Source organism: Barbus barbus, assembly GCF_936440315.1.
Source record: "Barbus barbus genome assembly, chromosome: 47".
Lineage (NCBI taxonomy): Eukaryota > Metazoa > Chordata > Actinopteri > Cypriniformes > Cyprinidae > Barbus > Barbus barbus.
The window spans coordinates 5,805,119-5,830,930 of record NC_136725.1 but is presented as its reverse complement, the minus strand read 5'-3'; the positions used below and the strand labels follow the sequence as shown (position 1 = coordinate 5,830,930).

At 41.2% G+C, this 25,812-nt stretch overlaps 1 protein-coding gene across 2 annotated transcripts in view; it reads left to right on the top strand.

The window, feature by feature from the left end:
• The window catches only part of LOC306866128 (SH2 domain-containing protein 3C-like), a 62,501-nt gene extending 37,004 nt beyond the window's left edge, over positions 1-25,497 (top strand). Inside the window, exons 4-13 of one of the 2 annotated variants that reach the window (XM_079411156.1) lie at positions 12,755-12,883; positions 14,545-14,972; positions 15,789-15,863; positions 16,135-16,259; positions 18,031-18,521; positions 19,430-19,545; positions 19,951-20,122; positions 21,291-21,402; positions 22,365-22,571; positions 22,787-25,497. In XM_079411156.1, the coding sequence (XP_079267282.1) occupies positions 12,755-12,883; positions 14,545-14,972; positions 15,789-15,863; positions 16,135-16,259; positions 18,031-18,521; positions 19,430-19,545; positions 19,951-20,122; positions 21,291-21,402; positions 22,365-22,571; positions 22,787-22,962 (2,031 nt within the window). In that variant the 3' untranslated portion in view covers positions 22,963-25,497. The remainder of the gene's footprint in view (positions 1-12,754; positions 12,884-14,544; positions 14,973-15,788; positions 15,864-16,134; positions 16,260-18,030; positions 18,522-19,429; positions 19,546-19,950; positions 20,123-21,290; positions 21,403-22,364; positions 22,572-22,786) is intronic. The other variant, XM_079411157.1, reaches the window with a different exon arrangement.
• Positions 25,498-25,812: the final 315 nt, after the last annotated feature.

The following is a 25,812-nucleotide window of genomic DNA, read 5'->3' as shown; positions in this document are numbered from 1 at the left end:
TGGCTTGACGGCAGGCATGACGTGAGCAGACTCTGGCTTGACGGCAGGCATGACGTGAGCAGACTCTGGCTTGACGGCAGGCATGACGTGAGCAGACTCTGGCTTGACGGCAGGCATGACGTGAGCAGACTCTGGCTTGACGGCAGGCATGACGTGAGCAGACTCTGGCTTGACGGCAGGCATGACGTGAGCAGACTCTGGCTTGACGGCAGGCATGACGTGAGCAGACTCTGGCTTGACGGCAGGCATGACGTGAGCAGACTCTGGCTTGACGGCAGGCATGACGTGAGCAGACTCTGGCTTGACGGCAGGCATGACGTGAGCAGACTCTGGCTTGACGGCAGGCATGACGTGAGCAGACTCTGGCTTGACGGCAGGCATGACGTGAGCAGACTCTGGCTTGACGGCAGGCATGACGTGAGCAGACTCTGGCTTGACGGCAGGCATGACGTGAGCAGACTCTGGCTTGACGGCAGGCATGACGTGAGCAGACTCTGGCTTGACGGCAGGCATGACGTGAGCAGACTCTGGCTTGACGGCAGGCATGACGTGAGCAGACTCTGGCTTGACGGCAGGCATGACGTGAGCAGACTCTGGCTTGACGGCAGGCATGACGTGAGCAGACTCTGGCTTGACGGCAGGCATGACGTGAGCAGACTCTGGCTTGACGGCAGGCATGACGTGAGCAGACTCTGGCTTGACGGCAGGCATGACGTGAGCAGACTCTGGCTTGACGGCAGGCATGACGTGAGCAGACTCTGGCTTGACGGCAGGCATGACGTGAGCAGACTCTGGCTTGACGGCAGGCATGACGTGAGCAGACTCTGGCTTGACGGCAGGCATGACGTGAGCAGACTCTGGCTTGACGGCAGGCATGACGTGAGCAGACTCTGGCTTGACGGCAGGCATGACGTGAGCAGACTCTGGCTTGACGGCAGGCATGACGTGAGCAGACTCTGGCTTGACGGCAGGCATGACGTGAGCAGACTCTGGCTTGACGGCAGGCATGACGTGAGCAGACTCTGGCTTGACGGCAGGCATGACGTGAGCAGACTCTGGCTTGACGGCAGGCATGACGTGAGCAGACTCTGGCTTGACGGCAGGCATGACGTGAGCAGACTCTGGCTTGACGGCAGGCATGACGTGAGCAGACTCTGGCTTGACGGCAGGCATGACGTGAGCAGACTCTGGCTTGACGGCAGGCATGACGTGAGCAGACTCTGGCTTGACGGCAGGCATGACGTGAGCAGACTCTGGCTTGACGGCAGGCATGACGTGAGCAGACTCTGGCTTGACGGCAGGCATGACGTGAGCAGACTCTGGCTTGACGGCAGGCATGACGTGAGCAGACTCTGGCTTGACGGCAGGCATGACGTGAGCAGACTCTGGCTTGACGGCAGGCATGACGTGAGCAGACTCTGGCTTGACGGCAGGCATGACGTGAGCAGACTCTGGCTTGACGGCAGGCATGACGTGAGCAGACTCTGGCTTGACGGCAGGCATGACGTGAGCAGACTCTGGCTTGACGGCAGGCATGACGTGAGCAGACTCTGGCTTGACGGCAGGCATGACGTGAGCAGACTCTGGCTTGACGGCAGGCATGACGTGAGCAGACTCTGGCTTGACGGCAGGCATGACGTGAGCAGACTCTGGCTTGACGGCAGGCATGACGTGAGCAGACTCTGGCTTGACGGCAGGCATGACGTGAGCAGACTCTGGCTTGACGGCAGGCATGACGTGAGCAGACTCTGGCTTGACGGCAGGCATGACGTGAGCAGACTCTGGCTTGACGGCAGGCATGACGTGAGCAGACTCTGGCTTGACGGCAGGCATGACGTGAGCAGACTCTGGCTTGACGGCAGGCATGACGTGAGCAGACTCTGGCTTGACGGCAGGCATGACGTGAGCAGACTCTGGCTTGACGGCAGGCATGACGTGAGCAGACTCTGGCTTGACGGCAGGCATGACGTGAGCAGACTCTGGCTTGGCAGGCATGACGTGAGCAGACTCTGGCTTGGCAGGCATGACGTGAGCAGACTCTGGCTTGGCAGGCATGACGTGAGCAGACTCTGGCTTGGCAGGCATGACGTGAGCAGACTCTGGCTTGGCAGGCATGACGTGAGCAGACTCTGGCTTGGCAGGCATGACGTGAGCAGACTCTGGCTTGGCAGGCATGACGTGAGCAGACTCTGGCTTGGCAGGCATGACGTGAGCAGACTCTGGCTTGGCAGGCATGACGTGAGCAGACTCTGGCTTGGCAGGCATGACGTGAGCAGACTCTGGCTTGGCAGGCATGACGTGAGCAGACTCTGGCTTGGCAGGCATGACGTGAAGGGGTCTTGTTGTTGCCGCCATTTTGTGAGTGAGTGCAGTGTTGCATTCCTCCGCGACACCCACAGTGAACGGAGAGCCCACACACAGCAAGGCATAGTCCATAAATTGACTGAGAGATGAACGGGGACCCTCGCGGATTAACTGAGTCTTGAGCGGCTGATTAATGCCCTCACAGAAAAAGTCTATGAGTGCGTAGTCCGGCAGATCAGAATAATAGGCGAGGTCTAAGTACTCCTGTATGTATTCCTCGAGCGGTCTCAAACCCTGCTCGAGGGTTAACAACAGTCGTGCAGTGTCCATACCTGGCCAATGTCCTCTGGAAAAGCCGCTGGATCCTTTTGTGGCCGAGTATTCTGTTACGGGGCTGACGAGACGTGAGACATGCGGATCCATATGCAAGGCTTTATTAAAAAACATGGTCAGAAACAGGCAGGGTCAGACATCGGCAAACAGGTATGGCAAGGGCAAGACAGAGCAATCCGTGGAGCAAGCGTGGGTCAACGATGAGCGAACAGTATCCAAAGGGGCAAGGCAGAGAGATAATCCAGAGTCGAAGCAATAATCCAAACGGGGAGCAAACAGAGTCCAAACGGCAAGGCGAAGGGTTAATCCAGGAAACACGGGCAGGGTCAGACACGGCAGGAAAACAAGGCAAGACTAGGACTAGGATGATGGCTCTGTAGAGTTGCTATCGCTTGGGGAGTGATATACGCTAACAACACTCGGCCCTGAGCAAGAGCAAGTCCCAGGCTTATATGGTGTGTGGTGGTGATTGGAAAATGGTGATCAGGTGTGTGTGATGTGTGAATGGTGACAGCTGTGATCTGTGCAATGGATTGTGGGAAATGGAGTCCAATGTGCTGTGAGTGTAAAAGTCACTGTGGTGAACGGGTGACCTCTAGTGGTGGTTGACAGGGAGAGCATGGACCAGATTCGTGACATCTATAGTGTCGAACGCAGCACTAAGATCAAGTAATAATAGCAATGAGATACAGCCTTGGTCTGAAGCAAGAAGCAAGTAATTTGTAATTTTAACAAGTGCAGTTTCTGTGCTATGGTGAGGCCTGAGACCTGACTGAATAATAATTCTCCATAGAGATTATTTTTTTGCAAGAAGGAGCACAATTGAGCAGACACAACTTTTTCAAAAAATTTTGACATAAACGGAAGATTTGAAATGGGTCTGTAATTTGCCAGGTCATTAGAATCTAGTTGTGGTTTCTTAATAAGAGGCTTAATAACCGCCAGCTTGAATGGGTTTGGGACGTGACCTAAAGATAACGATGAGTTAATGATATTGAGAAGTGGTTCTTCTGCTACAGGTAACAACTCTTTCAGTAGTTTAGTGGGTACAGGATCTAATAAACACGCTGTTGGTTTAGATACACTGATAAGTTTATTTAGCTCTTCCTGTCCTATAGTTGTAAAGCACTGCAGTTTTTCTTTGGGTGCGATGAATGAAGCTGAAATACTAGACGCAGTAGAATCTACATTTGATATTGTATTTCTGATGTTATCTATTTTATCAGTAAAGAAATTCATAAAGTCATTACTATTAAACTGTGAGGGAATATTTAGATCGGGCGGTGTCTGTTTATTTGTTAATCTAGCCACTGTGCTAAATAAGAACCTTATATTGTTTTGGTTATTATCTATGAGTTTGCGGATATGCTCTGCCCTGGCAGCTTTTAGAGCCTGTCTATAGCTGGACATACTGTTTTTCCACGCAATTCTAAAAACTTCTAAGTTAGTTTTTCTCCATTTGCGCTCAAGATTATGAGTTTCTTTCTTGAGAGAATGGGTATAACTGTTGTACCATGGCGCAGTACGGTTTTCTCTAACCTTTTTCAATTTGAGGGGGGCAACAGCTTCTAATGTATTAGAGAAGATAGTGCCCATGTTGCTAGTCATTTCGTCTAGTTCATGTGTATTTATGGGTACACAGAACAGTTGAGATAAATCAGGGAGGTTATTTGTGAATCTGTCTTTGGTGGCTGGAACAATAGTTCTGCTCGGACGATAACGCGGAGCCATATAATTAATATCAGTAATACGCAGCATGCACGATAAAATGATCAGTAACATCATCACTTTGAGGTACGCTATCTATATCAGTAAGATCAATTCCATGCGATATAATTAAATCTAGCGTATGATTAAAACGATGAGTGGGCCCGGTGACGTATTGCTTGACTCCAAAAGAGTTTATTAGGTCAGTAAACGCAAGTCCTAACGCATCATTTGTATTATCAACATGAATGTTAAAATCTCTGACAATTAGCACTTTATCAACATTAACTAGTAGATCTGAGAGGAAATCTGCTAATTCTTTTAGGAAATCTGTATATGGCCCTGGTCTATACACAGTAGCCAGAGCAAGAGACAGGAGAGATTTCTTTTGCATATCTAACAGTGTAACATTAAGTAGAAGTATTTCGAATGAGTTAAACCTCCTGTATCCTGTTTTCTGAGTAACATTGAGAATATCACTATATATTGTTGCAACACCGCCGCCAAGACCAGTCTGACGGGGCTCATGTTTATAACAGTAGCTTGATGGAGTAGACTCAGTTAGACCAAAATATTAATTTGGTTTAAGCCAGGTTTCAGTCAGGCAGAGTACATCAAAATTATTATCTGTGATCATTTCATTTACAATAACTGCTTTGGGTGCGAGTGATCTAATATTTAGGAGCCCAAGCTTTAAAAATTGTTTTTGTTCATTTATTTTGCGTTTTTCTGGTTTAATCACGATCAGATTTTTTCTAGATCCTGCATTAAATTTATATTTTGACCTCGCTATTCGGGGAACAGACACAGTCTGTAGATTGGACAACGCAAGTACTTCTATCTTTTAAGTGAGTAGAACAAAAGTCATCATAGTAGTTATTTGAGAATTGGCTTACTAGTCAGATGGAGCGTAGCGTCCTGGAGATGTTGTCCGACAGGTGCAGGCCATCAGCACGGAAAAGCCTAGGACGCTCCCAGAAAAGATTACAATTATTAACAAAGAGCAGATTTTCCTGCTTAGAGAAAGGCCCGAGAGATTTGCCAGTATACCAATACCTGCCATCAAAAGTCTAAAAATTTATTCTTTAAAGGCTTCTTTATCTGAGCTATGCTATGTGCATACATTTTACAGCTCTATACGCTTACTGTATGTCTACAGTTGTTTCACTTGTATATTTTCTTTTATATAATAGAATATTGGGGGAAGAAAATTTGTATAATTTAATGAAACATAACTGAAGACTCCAGTAAGTCTTCAGAATATGAAAGAGGCTAACTTCTAACATGTCTGGACATGTCCCACAGTAATAGGATAGAAAAAGTACCTTGGAATAAATACATTCAATGTACTGTAGTACCACCACAGTAATTTTTTATTTCATGTTGACTTTACATAGACGCTCTGGCAAAGCAGATGGCAGCCGTACAGTCGGCTTCAAGACTACAGACTTCACAGTCAAGAGTCATTGCACCTAAATTTGTCTGCAAAGCACAAGAGGGAGAAACAAGTGCAGTGAAAAGACAGAACGAGAGAGAAACAGGAGAGAAGGAGGAGGATAGAGAGATTGAGGCCTGATGCCAAGACTGATGAGATTATACAAAAGGTTTAAAATGTCACACTGTACATTTGTAAAGCTCGAGTTAACATTTTTATTTGCATACTCAGGAGGTCAATAACACTGACTGAACGAATACAGCTCATGACAAACTGACACAACATAACCTGTTTAATAACTGCTTGTTCATCTGTGATCATGTAAGTCTGCTCTGGCTGTTTTAAACAAATAATACGGTATGTTGTTTTTTCCAGTTAAAACGTGCCGGGGTTTCAGCCTGAGGTTTAAAAACGATTGTAACCCAGGCTTGAAAAAAGCCTGAAAAGGATGTATAGAATCACACATGAGAAAGAAATATGGCTAAACACACAACAAAACTGTCTTAGATCAGAAATAAAATGTTGTTTCATGGGGTCTGATATCACACTGATCTTACGAATCAGTTCACAATCCAGAGCGCATCATTCCATGCATACTGAATTAATAAAAATGTTCCAGATTCACTGGCCATGCAGTCTGAGCACAAACCTAGCACTGCGGTTCCTCACGGCGCTCCGGGACAGTGAGCCAGACACTCGAAAAATGGAGATAAGAACTGTCTTAACTTCACACTATGTTTATTTACAGTGACTTTAGCTTTCTGAGACTCTCTGGATTCTAGGTTATGTAGTGTATTCTCTCATTAAATGTAGAAAAGCCTAATGTAAGACTTAGATTGTTTTGGTTGAACCTAATTCTACCATGATTCACACATCCTCTTGTCATCAATCTATAGTCCTAATTGTCTTCCTGAACACAAAGCTTGCTCTTGTCCATATACTCTCCTAAAAAAAAGTAAAAAAGCTGTCACTGGGGCAGAGCCTCAAAAGGTACAAATATGTACAATTTAGGTACTAATAAGCACCTTTAAGCTATTTATATGCACCTTTTGGGGGGTACAAAGTTATACCTATTCAAAAGGTACTGCCCCAGCTTTTGTACTTTTTTTTCTGAGAGGGATGAGGGAAAATGAATGGTGATTCGTGCTGCCATGCACCAAAAAGCACAAAAAGAACCATAAAAGTACCTAAAAAGCAGTGCATACTTCTAGTATATTGCTATTGGTAGAAAAGTCTGCCACAGCATTTTGCAGAAGCAAGTTCAATTTAAAATGAATTTGAGAACTGTGGCAGATGGGAAATGTTCAATTAAATTTGGCTTCAGAAGACTTGAAAAACAGTCATATGGAATGTTTTTAATGCTTAGGGTGCTTATATTTTCCATAAATCACTGACAGTTTTTAATTTATGCACAAAAGCAGATTAAAAAAATTATCTTAACGTCTTCTTTTGTTTTCTGTGATTTAAAGGAAGCCATATGAACATGAGTGAATCTTTGAGTAAGGCTACGTTTACACAACAATGATGCACTAAAAACAGATCCCTGTTTACATGGATCCATGAAAATTACTAAAAATGCTGTATTATGCATGCCAGGCCAGTAGTTGGCGATGTCACTTTGTAAAGAAACACTACGCTTGTGCACACATACACACGACTGAACACTAATTTGCGTGCGCTTGACATCACCGTTTTCACAAATTCGTTTTTTGTAGTTTACTTGGAGACGATTACAGTATAGTTTTGATTAACTTGCACTTTGAAACCTGTTTTTAAACGTTTGCATTGTCAGGCCCTCAAAACGTCTAAAATGCATAACAAAAATTCTTGTTTTTAGTTGAAAATGGTGTCATGTAAATGAGAGAATGTTCTTCCTTGAATGACCTGTTTCTTCAAGAAATCAATGTCATGTGAACTTTTAGCCTCTTCTTTTATAATTAAGGTCACCTTACTGTCCAAAGGAGTTGATCTGAGATCAAAAAAAATATTTAAAGCATGTGGATCTGTATGTTCATGCAAACATGGTTATCAATTTACATCTCTTAAGTATGCACAACATCAGCTTAGTATGGTTGTTAATGGAGTCATATGAGCTCTAGTGCCTCATCTGACCCGCATATGTGCGTGTTAAACACCAGAGAGTGTGTGTGGGTGTGTGTTTGAAACAGAGACAGACAGACCGAGAGAGAAAATCTAAGAAACAGAAATCGTTTTAAGATCTAATATGTTGGGATGTAGGCCAGCGATGACAGATATGGGGATTTAGTGGAGATTTGGGTGGTGTAAGACAGCACGGATAGATGAAGGGATAATGCAAAAATGGTTTGCTGGGAGATAAGGGCATGATAGGGGCATTAAGACGGCTTAAGGTGGGATAAAGGGACAGCAGTACGGCATGGGCAGCGGATGGACAACGTCTTAAAATCGGGATCCCTGGGTCAAACGGAGGGAAAGGTCAAAGGACTGGGTGTATTTCTCTGTGTCTGCAGATGGACAGAGCTCAAACTTCAAACATAAATCCCTCAAAGTAAAAAAAAAAAGTTTGTCATTAACATTGTACGATTACCCACCCTTGAAGGCTTGAAGCATATACTCTATGCCAATGGTTGTACTCGAGGACAAAGTCTTTATATTGAACATCAAATAGCAACCCAACAAAATGTCTTTAAAATTAAAAATATTACCATGAATTGCATAAAATCTACATTAGGTACAATTATTTGCTGCAAAAGGCATTAATTTGATGAATTTGTTTCTTCAAGTCAACAACTGTCATGGCGGAGCAACAGTTTAAGGGCAATCTTGTTGAGCATGTTAGTAAAAGTTCAAATAAAGGATAGTTCACAGAAAAATTAAGATTATGCCATCATTTACTCGCCCTCATCTGTTTCGAATCCTGTATGACTTAAGGTGTGGTCACATTTACCATTGTTCAGCCAATTTTGTGAGTCATTTCAGTTGGGAAATTACCATGATTTCGAAAGATTTCCCTTATGCAGATTTTGCATCAGATTCAGTTGATCATGCGGATTTGCCATGTTGGCCAACAGAAAGTTGCTTGGAAAGTGACTTCTGTGTGGGCTATTCTTCATACTGTACATATCACAGCACTAGGCATTAGACAATTCACTTTTTGTCTGTGAAATTTTGCCAAAATTGAAGAAATGTGGGTTCTTTGTCCATTCAGTGACAGAATATTCAAGCTATGCCTTTAAACTGTTGTCTTGAGTATGGAGGTTTGTTGCGTGCAAGGTGTTGGCTTAGCATTCACATCTACTTTTGGACATTTCTGTAAAGTATGTTTTATGGTCCAAATCATATTCAACATCAGTGTAGCAGGTGACACCAGCTGTTCTATTATCTCTCACAGCATTGGGTCAGTGCTCAGCAGGACCGACTGGATTAGCTCTACCCCAGAGAGCAGACTCAATGACAGGTGCTGACCTGTGAAGCTTTATCTGCCATATCTGCGGTTCACGTCGGCCTAATGGTTTTTTGCGTCTATGCTTTTCCTTTCGCCCAGAGGAGCAGCTGCACTCAATCACACGCGATCTGAGTGATTGCAAAGGCTCTACTGATTGGTGGAAATGGAATTAGGTGGGTGGGTGTTTTGGTAAAACGGAAGGCCGTGTTTGGTGGAAGAAGTGAATGGGGGTGCTGAGTGAAATTGGGTGATGAATCATGCTGGATGTTATTCATGACAAGCCATGGGGGTTTGAAGATTAACACCTCTGAATGGGTTGGTGTTTGTGCATGAATTTACCCAGGGATTTTCAGGCAAATATGTCCCATAAAATACAATAGGATACCAAATGCACAACTCAACTAAAAACTGCTCAGTTTTACTCAAAAATAAACATAGCAGACAGTGATCAGGAACTCATGATGCTGTCATGTTAACCTTGTCTAAAATTTCCAAGCATAATTATTCATTGTAGTACAAATGGATTTATTTAAAAAGAGTATATCATTTCTAGAGAGTGGCATCATAGACCTTCCATAGTAGACGACATATTTAATTCGACAAATGCACAGTTATGAAAGATATTCGCTCAATATAATATCTTTAGGTTGTAGGTCAGATGTATTCAATTAAAGATTTAGGAGGTTCAGTCTCTGCATTTCCTTCTTAGCAAATATTGCTTAAATGCCTATTAAATTAAATGAGCTGCGTGCATTATTGTACATTTCCAAGTTGGCAGCAGTAGTAGCCTACTTTGTAAAAATATGAAAAATCCTACATAGATAAAGTAGTCTCCAAACTGCAGCTTAGTCTAGAATTCATGGCTAAATGAGAAAATGTGCACAAGATCACCTTGTTATCTTAAGTAGTCTTTTCTAATGGGTTTATTTTAAACAGAAATCATTTATATTAAAATTGTGAACACAAATACTAAAATGTGTTTATGACCATATTAATCTGTGAGAAATGATTTATGTATGGAACTTGTTTGGGTTCAAATTCTACTATTAGGTGACTGTTCTGTTGAAGGTTGTGTCTGATTTTCAGAACCCATGTTTTCTGGTTTATTTGTCCTCTGGAAAGCATATCTGATTGGACTGACTGGACTAAACTCACTGAGAGATGTCCATTTTATATCCCAAAAAGTTTACCGTCAGTGTTTGCTGCTGGTGTCATGTTCCAGAAATAGAAATTGTTTTTCACAATGCATTGCTCTCTTGCTTTGTAAAATGCTTGAGGTGTGTGTGTGTGTGTGTGTGTGTGTGTGTGGTGTATGAGACACATGAAGGCACCAGGCCGACTCACACAATAGGAGGTTTCCATGACAACCAGAGCTTCAGTGTTGGGGGTGTGTGAGCAGCATAGGTCCTATCACCCCCTTTCCATCTCTCCTTCTATCTCCTCTGGATCTTGATTTTTTTTCTGTCCCTGTGTCTGTGTAGAGGTTACATTGTGCATTTGTGTGTGTGTGTGTGTGTGTGGTTGCACATGTGGTCAGGTCATTTCCCCCAGCATGCGCTTCATTAGACTGCCAGAAGTGCTTTCTCTGTGGAAGAAAGAGGGCAGTGAGAAAGACATTTTAGCCCTCCAGGAGTAGCTCTAAGTGGAGCAAGGGGACTTGAAACAGCCCAGGTGTCTCTCTGGAGTCTTCAGACATCAGTGTTTGAAAGCAGAACGCAGCTTGATCTCATTCAGTCTCTCTTCAGGCTCTTTAATGAGTGAATCTCTGCAGAAATGCCCATGTATACTTGCTAAGACTTATTCAGAACTCCTGTCTCCTTTCTCATCTCTTCTGATTTCATCTCATCTCATCTCTTCTTTTAGTTTGTCACAATGGCTTGCTTTATTTTGCTCTCATCTCATCTCACCTCACATCTCCTCATCTTCTCACCTTTTTTCTTGTCTTGTCTTGCCAAGTCTAGTCTTTGCTTTATCTTTTCTTAATCTCTTTTCATCCCATCTCTTATTTTCTGGTCTCATCTGTTTCATCAATTTCTCATCTGGTCAGAATTGTCTTGCTCTTGTCTTGTTTCTTCTCGCCTCGCCTCTTTTTGCCTCTCCTTGTGTAATCTCGAAGTGCTTCATCTCGTCTCACCTCTTCTCATCTGGTCTTTTCTCTTCTTCTCTCATGTCTTCTTTTCTTGGCTCAATTCACCTCTTATTTGCAGATCTTATCTTGCTATGTCTTCTCTTGCTCTTGTCTCATCTCACTTTTGCCTAAATTCTTGCCTTGCTTTGTCTCACCTCTCTTTTTCGTCTTGTCTTTTCTCATCCTGTCTCTTTTCATTTTGTTTCATTGTTTTTCTTGTCACGATTAACCTCATCTTTTTGTATTTTGTCTTGGCCTTCTGCTTTTCTTAGCTCGTCTTATTTTTTTCTCATCTTGTCTCATCTCATCTCATCTCGGAAGCACAGTTTGGGCAAAATTTCATATAAACAAGTTAACTCAATCCTCGAATAAACACTAATAAAGTTGGAGGAGAGAATTTCAAAAAAATTGGAAAAGGGTCACCCATCTCCTGTGAGAGGCACCTCTCATAAATCAATATGAAGTACTCATATCAGCCTAGCCCTGTTAGCGCTCACACTCTGGCTTTTCCCCATAGTCCAAAATCGAGAATATATGAGACCAGAATATTGTACCTTGTGGCCATCTTCAAGCAGCAAAAGACAATTACAGACGCCAATATGAGATTACGGAGAGGTCTGGTTAGGCCCAGGTGGTGGATTCGGCCCCTGGAGGCAGAGACAAAACCAATAACTCCCTACACTTGACCTTGCCTCACTATCTTTATACACTTCACACACATGCACACACAACCAGTTAAATGACAGTGGGATTGCTGAAATCTAGCATCTTTTCCTGTTCCCATGTGTAAAAGACAGTTGAAGAGGGAAAGGAAGCAGATGTTTAATCGGTTTACCTCAGACAGAGAGAGGAAGCGACCATTAGAGTGACCCAGGACTGCAAAATTGATCCCGCATCTCCCATATTCACAGACTTTGAGTCCTGTTAGTGCCCTAAGCTTTGTGCGTTGTCTTTTTATTGACTTTATTACAATGCAGGCTGTGTTTGGATTAGTTTTCCTGTGTCACAGAGGGTCGAGACCTTTGCCTTGAACTGTCACGCTCATAGATTACACATTATTTCTACTGGACACAGAGTGCCATTGTCTAAATGGACACACTTGGGACGATTCTTTGGGTGAGACAAGGAAGTCTCATTCTGCAATGTGTTTGTATGCTTTTATTTGTTTTTAGCAACAGGGTTGGACATAAATTATGAAGAAGAACTATGTGCAGTGAAGCTCTACGTGACTTAAATTACTTTTTAATTTCTCACATGGATTGATATGTCAGTTTGATAAGTGAGGCAATAAACCTTACAATTGTTGTTCAAGAATGTTTTGTTTTTTTCTCAAAGTGATCAATAGTTTGCTGTATCACATGTTTCTGCGTTCATAAAGTAGGACAGTGTGACTTATGTGCTGGTTTTGTGTGTCTTTTTGCAGTTCTCCAAGGAGAAGTACCTGCTGGAGTCGCCCCCGGAGAAGCTCAGGAAGGAGCTGGAGGAGGAGCTCAAACTCAGTAGCAGTGACATGAGGAGCCACGGCTGGTACCATGGCCATATTCCACGAGAGGTGCGTTTGTGGGTCAAGATTTGCTGTGGTACACGCAGCCAGAATTTTGACTGAACGGAATAGGGTCTGGTCCACTTTGCAACCAATTCTGGACCCCAAAAAGAAACTGATGTTTATACCACAAATTGATTATACCACAATAATGAACTAGTGTACAAAACTTATGAAAGCTTGTTTCCGCCACTGAGTAAAAATAAAAAAGGTAATTGCGACTTTTTATCTCATAGTTTACACCTACAATTCTGACCTTAATTCTCAGAATTGCATTATATAAAGTCGCAATTGCATTTCTATTTCTATCAATTGTTAATTTATAGTTTAAATAATTATTTTGGCAGCAATACTATAGAAGAACCCCAAAAGAACTGACAGGACCTTTCAGTAAACAGTTCTTAAAATAACCATTTTGTTCAGAAGTGTAAAGAACATTTTAATAATTTAAAAGACTTTATAGAACCTTTTGTAGAATGGAAAGGTTCGGCTGATGTCAAAGGTTCTTCATGGAGCATCAATGCCACTAAGAAATGTTATTTTTGAGAGTGTAGTTTATTTGCTACTGGGAGCTTAACTCTAAATAACTTTCAAAGATTTGATGGTAAATTATTTATTTCATCCTCAAAAGTGTTTGCTCCATCATCCCGGCCTTCAACCTGTTTATGTTTTAGTTAGACCATTGAAAACTTATATGTTCTTAATCTTGGAAGTTGTGTAAAGCTAGCCGGTCAAATCTGAACTGGTTTCAGTCAGTGTTTGTGTGCAATATGCATCACATGTTCAGTGAAAGGATTGTCTGCCATCTATAGCTATGCCTTCCCAAAATCCCAAACTGTTCTCTCAAACAAACAGAGCAATAGCAAGTGCCAGTGTTTCACCCTTCGGGAAACTGCCAACAAATGATTTCTAGTTATCTCTGCATATTAAGCAGTAATGGATTAAAGTATTTTAACTTCAAATAGATTACACGCCTCAACTTTGAGAACAATGGACGTTCTCATGCCATGAAATACAAACAAGTGCGCAACTGGAGAAGTTGCGTTTTTTTCAGTGTTTTCTGTGTGTGTTTTATATATTGTATTGTATATTTGCTTGTGCATGTTTATTTGGGTTTTTATGTCGGTGTGTGTGTGAGAGAGAGAGCATGTTTGTGTCCTTTTTGCACCATAGAGCTGTCAAACTACAGCCCACACTGTCTCTACTATGAGAGCAGCCATCTGGGCATTAGCATAATGTATGCTTGCTCAAGCTGGAGTAAAGACAAACTCCTGCCCTCTCTATTAAAAAATATAGCTAGTCGCCATGGAGATACGCCCCCATGCTGCACTTCTGACCTCACCAAATGTACTGTTGCGCCATCTGCTGCTACAGACATGTAGCACAAAGCATCACATCTGAGGCATTTGATTAACTATCTTTTAAAACTCTATTCTATTGATTCACAGTGATGTAAAAATGTTCACCCAAATGTCACAGAATGTAATTTTAATTCATTTATTTGAATTTAAAATGTGTTTATTTAAAATAAAATTGATACATTTCCACTGGAGGACAAAAACGTTTTAAAAAGTGTCATGTTGAGCTGGGGTGCTCATGTGGGAAATATGTGTTTGAGTCCAGCTTGCAACATTTCCTTTAATAATCCCTTTTCTTTTGTGTCAACGCAGGCTTCAGAAACTTTGGTTCTGCGTAGCGGTGACTTCCTCATACGGGACTCCCTGTCGACCGTGGGTGACTATGTCCTCACATGTCGCTGGCAGCAGGAAGTGATCCACTGTCGGATCAGTAAAGTCCTGGTCAAAAGCGGGCAAACCAAAATCCAGTACATGCTGGAGCATGAGAGCTTCGACTCTGTCCCCACGCTGGTCAGGCACCATGCTGGCACGGGTCGACCTGTGTGCCCGCGCACCGGAGCCCAACTGCTGTGTCCGGTCAACCGCACGCTGCCGCTGAGATACCTGGAGGCGACGTTTGCTTTGGCCGTTGGGAGACCGGGATCTGCACATTCACCATCGACCCAGAGGGGGGCGCACATCAAGAGACGAAGCGTTACTATGACGGATGGACTGACAACAGAGAAGATCATTCCACACAGGTAAACCTTCATCATCATCATCATGTAGCAAATTCATAGTGCCTTTTTTGTTTTGTTGCCATATTCATGTAGTGTTTTTAGTGACCATCTCGGGTTAAATTGGCTCAAAAATAATGAGTAATATGAGTCTCAAAATAATGGTTTGTTTTGTTTTTGTTGTTTTGTTTTGTAACCATATTCATTTTATGTTTTTAGAGATCACCAGGAGTTAAATTGGTTCAGAGTCTCAAAATAGCTTTGTTTTGTTTTGTTACCATATTCATGTAGTGTTTTTAGTAACCATCTGGGGTTAAATTGGTTCAGTTTTAAAATAACATTTTTTGTTTTTTGTAACCATATTCATTTAGTGTTTTTAGTGATCACCAGGAGTTAAATTGTTTTAGTGAGTTAAATTGGTTCAGAGTCTCAAAATAACATTATTCGTTTTTGTTTTTGGTTTTGTTTTTCTTTCCTAACCATATTCATTTAGTTTTTTGCACTCCTGGTTTTTTTGATTATCATATTCATTTAGTGTTTTAGTGACCACCAGAAGTTAAATTGGTTCAGAGACATTTTCACTTTCAATAAAAGACTCAAAGTAAGATATTTTTTTGTTGTTGTTTTTTTCTGTTTTCTAACCCTATTCAAGTATTCATAAATTGGTTAAGAGTCTCAAAAGAACATTATGTTTTGTTCTGAATATGTTTTGAATATATATCCTAATCTTGAACATGTTCAGATGTCTCAGGTCTGAGTTGAGGGTTATTAATAGATCATCTACACATGTGCCAAAGATGCAGGAGTGATGTGCTCATGTAGGATGTCTTGTATTATCAGTGCGACCCAGTCTACAGAGCCAGATGAGCCTCAGACAGTCGAGCCAGAGGTGAAACCAGCGGAGGGCAGCAGCTGGTGTGTGTGTGTGTGTGTGTGTGTGTGTGTTTGTTCACAGCTGGCACAGACCCCCTCCCACTCACTTCTGTTTTCCAAACAGATTTGGCCACATGGAAACCCTTCACCTGCTTCTGTGCATGTCGTCTCTAGCAGCACAATAGCACTATATGTGTTCTTCACAAAGCTTGTAGCTGTGGCCTATAAATTGTTCACCAAAATTAGAAGCTGAAAATGCTGATTGTTTTGACATAAAGAATGGAGGACTTAATAGCATGTTTGTCCTTTCCAGCCCTTCTACAGTGCACCATAAGGATGTCATGAGGAACTGTGCCATGAGCATGGATCAGATCCAAGAGTACCGCCGCCCGCTGTCCCCTGTGGGGGAAACACCTCTATCACCTGCCTACAGCTCCAGTGAGTCCACACACACTCTCATGCATATATCTGAAAATTTAAACCCACTGATAGTACCTTTTAAGTGTTAGCTCACCCATAATGTAAAGGATAATATACATCCAGATGGTTGTTATCAGCAGGGTGATCAGGACCTCGACGCGAGAATTGCTGATTTGATTTGAAATATGTTATTAGCTCATTAAAAGCGAAGCTTCCACAAAGAAAAAACATTCTTGGCAAGTTTTAAGCCAAGATGAGCAAACAAATTCAAACAAAACTGACATTTAAGGGACTTAATACACATATTACACAGATGTCCAGCACTTAAATAATAACGGGGACATGAAATATTGGTTTGTGAAGAAATTTTAAAATCTTACCTGTTTATTATTTTATAATCCATTAGTTTCCATTCACACTAAATGCATTTTTGCTTTGAAAAACCTGAGTCGCAGGCAGTGGAATGGGAAAAAAAAGCAAGGCTTTTTTTTTTAAGTTGATGTTACTCCAACTTGAGCCCCATGTTTTTAGAACGTTGTGTACTGCGCAAGATGCTGCAAAAGATGCAAACACACCAGTCAAATACGTCAATCTAGAACATGGAAAGTAGCGCAGTGCAATAGAAAAAAACACATTCTATGTGAACAGCCCCTTCCAGTGAACAAAACAATCATTCTGCCAATGAGACGAACAGTACAACAATATAACCATAGGCCTACTATTGGGGGTCATTCACACAAAACTAATGAAAAGAAGTTCAACTTTTGAAAAACATGTCTCTAAACCTTGCCAGTGAAACCACTGCCCCCCTTCTAAAGTTTTTTAAGCTCAAAATGCAAAGCAAAACCAAGTAGGGTTCGCTGCAGTCCACAACATCCAGGGGGCGTGGTTGGGTCCACATCTAGAGGGTGGAGATTGGTAGGTTTAGGTATAAGCAGGTGGGAGGAGTTGGATCTGGATCCAACCACGCCCCCTGGATCTTGTAGGCTGCAACGAGACACTTCTCAAGTAAATAAAAAAATGAAAGGTCTATAGACAATTTTATAAAAATTGAACACCGTATTTATAGTATGCCGTCTCATGTGTGAGACACTGCAAAAGATTCAAGAATTATGGTCAAACATGTCAATCTAGTGCATGTTCACATGCACTAGATTGACTGCACTGTGTGAACAGTCTTTGTATACCACTTTTGCAGCATCTCACATTCTAAAAATGCTGAGCTCAATTTGAATGAAGTTCCAGTTTTAAAAAAACATGTTTATAGACCTTTTTCATTTCACTTCCCAGCGCCTGACATTTTTAAACTCAAAAATGCATTCTGGTTGGCGCCGCCGTCATGTAGCGACATTGCGCTTCAGGCGTTCAGAGTTCGAGTCCCGGCTTGTGGACCTTTCCCGAACCCATCCCCCTCTCTCACTCACTTCGCTTCCTGTTGAACTACTGTCCTCTCTAAATAAGAGCCACAAAACCCCGAAAATAAATCTTGAAAAAAAATGCATTCTGTATGAACACCCCCTTTATAACTGAAGTCATCCAGTTTCATTTTAAATGCAGTCAATTACTGAGGGCCACAACACTAGCTGTGTTTGAATGGAACAGAGAGAGCATGCCTGTGGTGTGATATGAAAGACATATAAGAAGAGCCAGAATCAGGTTGAGCAGTCATTATACAGCGTTGCTGTTCACAGTGGTTGCAAATGAACTTGAAATGTTGCAACTGACCAATCAGAATCAAGCATTTCAGAGAGCTGTGTAGTAAAATCTGTTATTTTGTTTGTTTCTCCAGTCTCCCGCCACAGACATGGCTCAGGAGGGCGTGTCCTCGCCGTGATCCCGCCTTCTCCAGTGATGCGGCGCTCCAGTGATCCCCATCTCTCGCCATCCTCCTCCAATAACAACCTTCCCTGCTCAGACGCGCCCCACAGCACCCACTCCACGCCTGCCCACAGTTACCTGTCCGAGAGTTCAGAGCAGGGCGGCAGTTACTGTGAGCTGAGACCCGCTCAAGCCCCTATTCCTCCCTGCAAGAGCTACGTAGAGAGGCTGAGGGTGGAGGAGGGCCAAAGCCTGGGCTCTGGAGCCCCAGATGGGGTGGAGGGATTCATTCTCCCCCTGGTGGAGACCAGCTCCTCCTTCAAGCCTGGGAAATACCAGTCCACTCTTCTGCCAGCCGAGAATAAACCTCTGGAGATGAGTGTGTTGAAGAGGGTAAAGGAGCTGCTGGCAGAGGTGGATCCCAAAACAGCCGCCAAGCACATCACCAAGGCAGACTGCACGGTAAAAAAATGCAAATAAATACGGAAGAAACTGTCACTCAGTGTCTATATTACTGTTTCCCTATATACATTACCAAATTTTATTAGCAGTGGTTCAATCAATGCACTCACCGCGTTAATCAGGTGACAAGAGCAATACATCTGTAATCATAAAATAAAATTTTGCAAGTTGTTCCAAACTTTTCTCACTTTTATTTCTTCTGTTGAACACAAAAAAAGATCTTTTGAAGAATGTGGGTATCCAAACAGTCAACGGTAGCCATTTACATCAGTAGTATTGAAAATATGCTATGGAAGTCAGTGGCTACCGTCAACATTTGTAAAAATATCTTCTTTTGTTTTTTAACAAAGAAATAAACTCGTACAGGTTTGGAACAACTTGAGGTTCAATAAATGATGACAGAAGTTTTGACAATTCATTTTTGTGTGATCTCTTTAACCACACAACTTACCAGTTTACTTTTTGATACCTGACTCGTATCACAAATCATTGTTTATCAAATATATTATTCTCACATGAATTGTTGGAGGACCCAGGACAACTTTACCATTTCCCAAAGACATTTCCATTTCCAAACACTCCCAAAATGACCGGTAAATCAAGGCTCTTGATTCTGTTTTCTGATCCGTGAGAGCAGACGACATTACGTCAGACACATGTGAAGCTGACTGATAAAGTCTGGATAGCTCCCCAAATCTTTCATCTGCCCATGCTCTCAGTGCTCTCTTCCATTAACATCTAAACCTTCAGGGTTAATAAACTCTTTCCACACTGCTGTTTACCACATTCATCATGTGACGAGTTCAAGGCTAATTAAATGTCTTCTGCTCTGACTGTGAATATATTAGGATGGAAATAAAGGGGTGGGGTTGAATATATTGCTCTTGTAACTGTGTGGCCATCTGCAGGTTGCTAGGATACTGGGCGTTACCACGGAGATGCAGAAGATGATGGGAGTGAGCTCGGGGCTGGAGCTGCTGACTCTTCCACATGGACACCAACTGAGGCTGGATCTGCTGGAGAGGTGAGGAAACACTTACACTCGTACACAGATAACAACATCAGGACACACCACAGACTTCAGCTGCTCTGAGGGAATCAACAGCCAATGATGTTTACTTCTGTCGACCAGTAATTAACTCTATTTCAACCAGCAGATTGGCATTTTTAGGTGAACATCAACGTATTAGAATGATTTCTGAAGGATCACGTGACATTGAAGACTGGAGTAATGATGCTGAAAATTCAGCTTTGCGTCAAAGGAATAAATTACATTTTAAAATATATTACAATAGAAAACAGTTATTTTAAATTGTAATAATATTTCACAATTTGTATGATATTTTTGATTAAATAAATGCAGCCTTGGTGAGCAGAAGAGATTGTGTTGAACATATTTGAGTGATCAGCTTTGTCTCCTATTCAACAGGTTTTACACCATGTCTATAATGATGGCGGTGGATTTGTTGGGTTGTACAGGCAGCACAGAGGAGAGAGCTGCCCTCCTGCATAAAACCATCCAGCTGGCTGCTGAACTTAAGAGCAACTTGGGCAATACGTATGGATTCGCTGCGGTCATGAGAGCCCTGGAGCTACCGCAGGTGAGAACACACACCTGTCCTCTCACACCACAGCATATGAGGTGCCATTCATGACATTCATGTTAAGTGTTAAAGCTTAATTCCCTCCTTAAAGGGATAGTTCGCCCAAAACTGAAAATTATCCCATGAGCCATTCTAGGTATATATGACTTTCTTCTTTCAGATGAATACAATCAGAATAATGTCCTGGTTCTTCTAAGCTTTATAATGGCAGGTCGATAGCTTTGAAGCCCAAAAAAGTGCATCCATCCATCATAAAAAGTGCTTCACGTGGAGAAGTGACAGAAGAGAGAGCAAAACAAAACACTAGTCGTTAATTAGAAGTACAAAACGAGGATTTGTAAAGAAAAATGTTGGAGGTATTTGATATAAGCAACGAGGAGACTGGTTTTCCTTTGCTTGGAACAAAACTTTGTTCTCATGAGACTAGCATATTCTCACCGGAGTTTACGCTACGCCTACGTGTATGACAGTTAGCGGAAGCTAGAAAGTTATAAAGTTTTAAATATGAATATTTTTCTCACATAAATGCATCGCTTCTCTTCAGAAGTTAACCCCCGGAGCCGTGTGGAGCACTTTTTATGATGGATGGATGCACTTTTTTGGGCTTCAAAATCTCGACCTCCATTATTAAGCTTGGAAGAGCCAGGACATTTTTAATATAACTCCAACTGTATTCGTCTAAAAGAAGAAAGGCATATACTGTACACCTAGGGTGGCTTGAGGGTGAGGAAATAATGGGTCAGTTTTTATTTTTGAGTGAACTATCGCACTATCGGGGGTGGTGATGGCGCAGTGGATAAGACACATGCCTTTGGTGTGAGAGACCCGGGTTCGAATCCACTGTGAGACACCAATGTGTCCCTGAGCAAGACACTTAACCCCCTAGTTGCTCCAGAGGCGTGCGACCTCTGACCTATAGAAATTGTAAGTCGCTTTGGATAAAAGCGTCAGCTAAATGAATAAATGTAAATTAAACAACACTAACTAAAACTAGACATAAAATGTATATCAAAGTGTAAGTACTATTTAGATGCATTATTCGTCATTAGCAACTTGTAATGAATGTTGTAAGGCTGCAGTTATTTCCACTAAACCCACAGCTATGAAGTCATTCTGGATATATTAGAGTTATATATTTCTATATATTCTGTGATGTTTGATGTAGATCTCACGGCTGGAGCAGACGTGGATCACCCTGCGACAGAGACACACAGAAGGTGCAATCCTCTATGAGAAGAAGCTCAAGCCATTCTTGAAGGCCATGAATGATGGGAAAGGTAGGACATGGTGCTTTAAAAAATCTTCTACAGAAGATTCTGTCATTATCAGTGACATTAGCAACTCCTAAGCAATTGGTAAAGAATTACAGTGACAATATAGTGTTTTTCTTGATAGTGGTTTATCGATATATTCTCCAAAGGCCAGTATTTGGCATTTTTAATTTATCTGTATTGACCGGAAATTGTTTTGATTGTTTGTTTTAGCTGATAAGTGTCAGAAGGAGATTTTATTTTGACAGTGGCAGGACAGTGATAGTGAAAAGAACAGCAGCACCTGTGTTCAGATGTGAGGGCAATCTTTAAATTCATGATTTCAAACTATGCTGCATTATATCCAATTTCATGTCATTTTCATATCATATGTCACTGTTCTCTGTAAAATTAGTGTTCCCTGGTCTGTAATTGAGAAAATATGATTCCCAGTGTGCACAAACTACTGCAATAGGATTACAGAATCAAAATGTTGCTAAAGCATAAATCTGTTTATTTTACAGATTTTAATTATATTTGTAATATTGATTTATTTTTTATTTAAATATCTATAATAAATCAAAATTTAATTCAGCAATTCTGCATGTTACTTAAATTAAATTGCGAAATATAACATACCGTATATTTTTATATATGATATTTGCTTTACTGCTTTCTAAGATATCAGTATCGGTCAAACATTCATTCTTAATATTAAGATAATATTTAATAAAAAATATATAATTGATAATAAAAAAATATAATGAATCTAATAAAAGATCAGAGAATATTTGGATTCCACTAATTTCTTAATTTTGTTTATCATATTTTCATTTTACTTATCAATCTTTAATAAGTAATTGACACATACACACATATATATATATATATATAAATATATATATTATTTATTCATGTATGTATGCAGGTAGGGAGGTATGTATGTATGCATGTATTTGTTTATTTATAACTGTGTATTAATCTTTCAGAGACCTGTGTCCTCTCGAACACCTCTTTCCCTCACGTGGTGCCGGTGTTGTCGCTGCTGGAGCGCGGTGTGACGGCCGGGGAGGCGCTGGAGTCCTGGGAGAGCGTGGAGTCTGGAGTGGACGTGGTCATGAGTCACCTGGAAGCAGCACGAACCATCGCTCACCATGGAGGACTGTATCGCACCAATGCTGAAAGCAAACTACAGGGTAAACTATGAAAAAAAAATAGAAACTCCAAGTATTTATTATTAGACACAATTATTAAACTGAACTTAATAAAATAATAATTTACTAATATTAGCCTAAAAAGCATGCATGGATGTACACTTTAAAGATATATACAATACAACATTCTGGCACATACTTTAATTTGCAGTGCACTAGTCCTATTTTCACATATTTTATGTGGTGTCGTCTCACAGATTTCCAAGAGCGGAAGGAGGTGCTGGAAATCTTCTGCACAGAGTTTCAGATGAGGCTTTTATGGGGCAGTCGTGGCTCTGAAGGAAGCCAGGCTGAACGCTATGAGAAATTTGACAAGGTCCTCACCGCTCTGTCCCACAAGCTAGAACCTCCTGTACGACACAGTGAATTATAGCACCCCCGCATCCACAAATGGTATGATCCCTGACCTTCCTGTTACTCCTACTCCTGGACCAGACGATGCTTTTTTGGGGGGAGAGCTGCACGGGCGGAAATGGAGAACATGAGATTAAGGGACTCACTCCGCAAAACAAGGCACAAAAGGGGACAGACTTTATGCGAGCATGATAGCACCCCCTAAAGAACACAGTCGTGAACTGCAGCAATGGAATGAAATAAAAATCTAATGCCAAAATCCCTTTTTCAGTAGTGACCAAGGGCACTTCCTTTTCAAAAAGAGAGAATGTGATGAAGTGCAAGTTGACTTTAACCCTAATGAGTCTGAATCCTGTTTTATGTGAATCCATAATTTAGTTTCCGTCAGCTTTTATGTCGACAAAAAGCAAAGATGTCTTGCAGAGGTGACGCGTCTCTGTACTTGAGATGAGACTGCATTCACGTTACATAGTCACGATTTATTGCTGGAATAGACTGAACACACACTCACTTTTCAAATGTCTGAATGTAAGTTGCCAAACCATGAATTCAAACAGATGTCTGCTGGATAAAGAGTCTTATTTTTATGCTCACTTTTGGATTCACTTCAGTTTTGTTGTTTTTTTGTGGTATTGTCATGGCTTTATCGATAGAAATGGAGTCGACAGTTACTGTGAGGAATTGGGCCTTAATTTTTAATGAGTGTGTAACAGATGCTCACATTCACACTCTCTCCAGGTCTGACAGCATTGCTTCTCAGAGTGCTTTGGTGTCTGTATGTGTTAGAGAAGAAGTGTAAGATAGAAGACATGCTGTATTCTTTCCTCTCTTTTTGTCATTCTGGGTTTTTTATTTTTGTCTGAATGGGTCATATCATTAGGAATGAGACTTTCCTTATTTGTAATTACAGAGTTCATTATATAACTATCAGAATTTAAAAATCCAGTGCAAAAAAGTGCATTTATTGAAACTTGGCAACCCAAGCTCATTAACATCTGACCACCCACTTCACACATCAACATCATATATTGGGTGTGCAGTCATTCTCCTAAAACCCAGAAGAACTAAGAGTAAAATTGTGAAAGTGGTGAAATCCACCACATATTGTGTGCTGTTTTTGGCTGTGTGTAGCACCTACTGCTCTGCAGATCCTTCGAAAGGATCCCAATGTTGGAAACAAGTTCATTTACAGAGCAAATTGTTTTATGGATAAGTTACATGGGGCAGTGCAAACTATATTAACAACCCCACAGCTCATGTGTTTCTCATTTCACTTGCAAAGAAGGGCATTTGCGTAAAGTCTTAAAGGCACAGCAGCACAAAAACAGCCTGTTTAATTCCAACATCAGAAAGAAATTTCTAAATTATGATCGTTTGGACTTTAAGAAAAAGTCAATTGAAGTCCATTGGACTTCAAGTCCATGTCCAGATCCTCTATTGCAATTCAGCAAAGACATTTGATTATTCATTCAAACATTCAAAGTAATGTTATGGCAATAAGTTACAAACTAATATATAGAGGATCATTGTGTTAGTGGTTTATGCTAATGCATAGTGATCATATTTAAGATTAGGAGTTTTACTAAAACTCACCATTTTGATGCATAAACCATCAATTTTTCCGACAGAATTATACCTCATACAGTAAAAATCTGTTAAGGAAGGGTGGGCTACTTTTCTAAGTTATCATACATACAGTTTTCACTTTGGTGGGTAATAAGAGTTGAATGAAGGATTGATTGGATGAGGACTTGTTTGATTTAGGCCAGTAAGCAGCCACCTAGCAACCACCAAAAACACCATAGCAACACCCTAGTAGCTGCAAAGCAACACTTGGCGGCGACTTTTGTATGAGTACCATTCACATTTTCATGGAAAAACATTGGAAAAAATGTTTGAAAGAGTTCAGCTAATAATAGAAGCATGCTCATTAACTTCAAATAGTCCAATACTGTTTTCATATTCTGGTAGATTTAGCCAAACAAATCCCAAAGTCACATACATATACCTCTATCAACTGTGTAAATGTTCTACCCTTATTTCTGGGTACCATAAAGAGAAAAGTTGTAGGTATCTGGTTCTAACTCAGTCTATTGTGTATCATATACAGGCTGCTATATTTCACACCCAGTCTATCGAGGCATATTTCCAGGGAATTTTCTGAAGGTATTTTTTCAGGTATCTTAATAAAGGCACATCTAAAAGTAGATGATGCTGTCTGTCACAGATAGGGAGAGCATTATGGGATGAAAAGTGGATCATATGCAATTTCACTTTTAGCCAGCAGAGGGCTCTGTTTAGTAAGCTAAAAATAATACATTTAAGTAAGTTTTGAACCTTTTGAAACTTTTTTTTAATAAGGACTTGTGTTTGATTTCTCTTCTGTAAAGGTAAACGTGTGACTATTTCGTTTTGTAAATAGTTACCCCTAAACAGTCGATGATAGACGAGGTGGACGAGGTCACGTGATTGCATCCTTTTATTATGTGCTGTACATACTGGTATGTCATATGTTTTGCACTCTTTTTCAGAAAATAAAATACAGTAAGCTTGTGTTTTTGTGCTTTTTTGCTCTAAATATTATTTAAAGGGATAGTTCATCCTTTACTAAGACATATAGAGAAGCCTTAAGCTAAGAGTAAATAAGGGCAGGGTTGACCTTGTTGCTATGGATGATGTCAGCATGCTTACTAACTATGCACACAGTGATTGGCTGATAGTCTCTGTCAGAGATTTATTCATAGAAATATTGAAGAGCTCAATATTATGTTGTCATGTTCAAATAAAGGGTTAAAAATAAAACTGTTGCCACATTCAAATTAAGATTGTCTAAGTGTCACTAAATAAGTATATCTTCAGATAATTATCA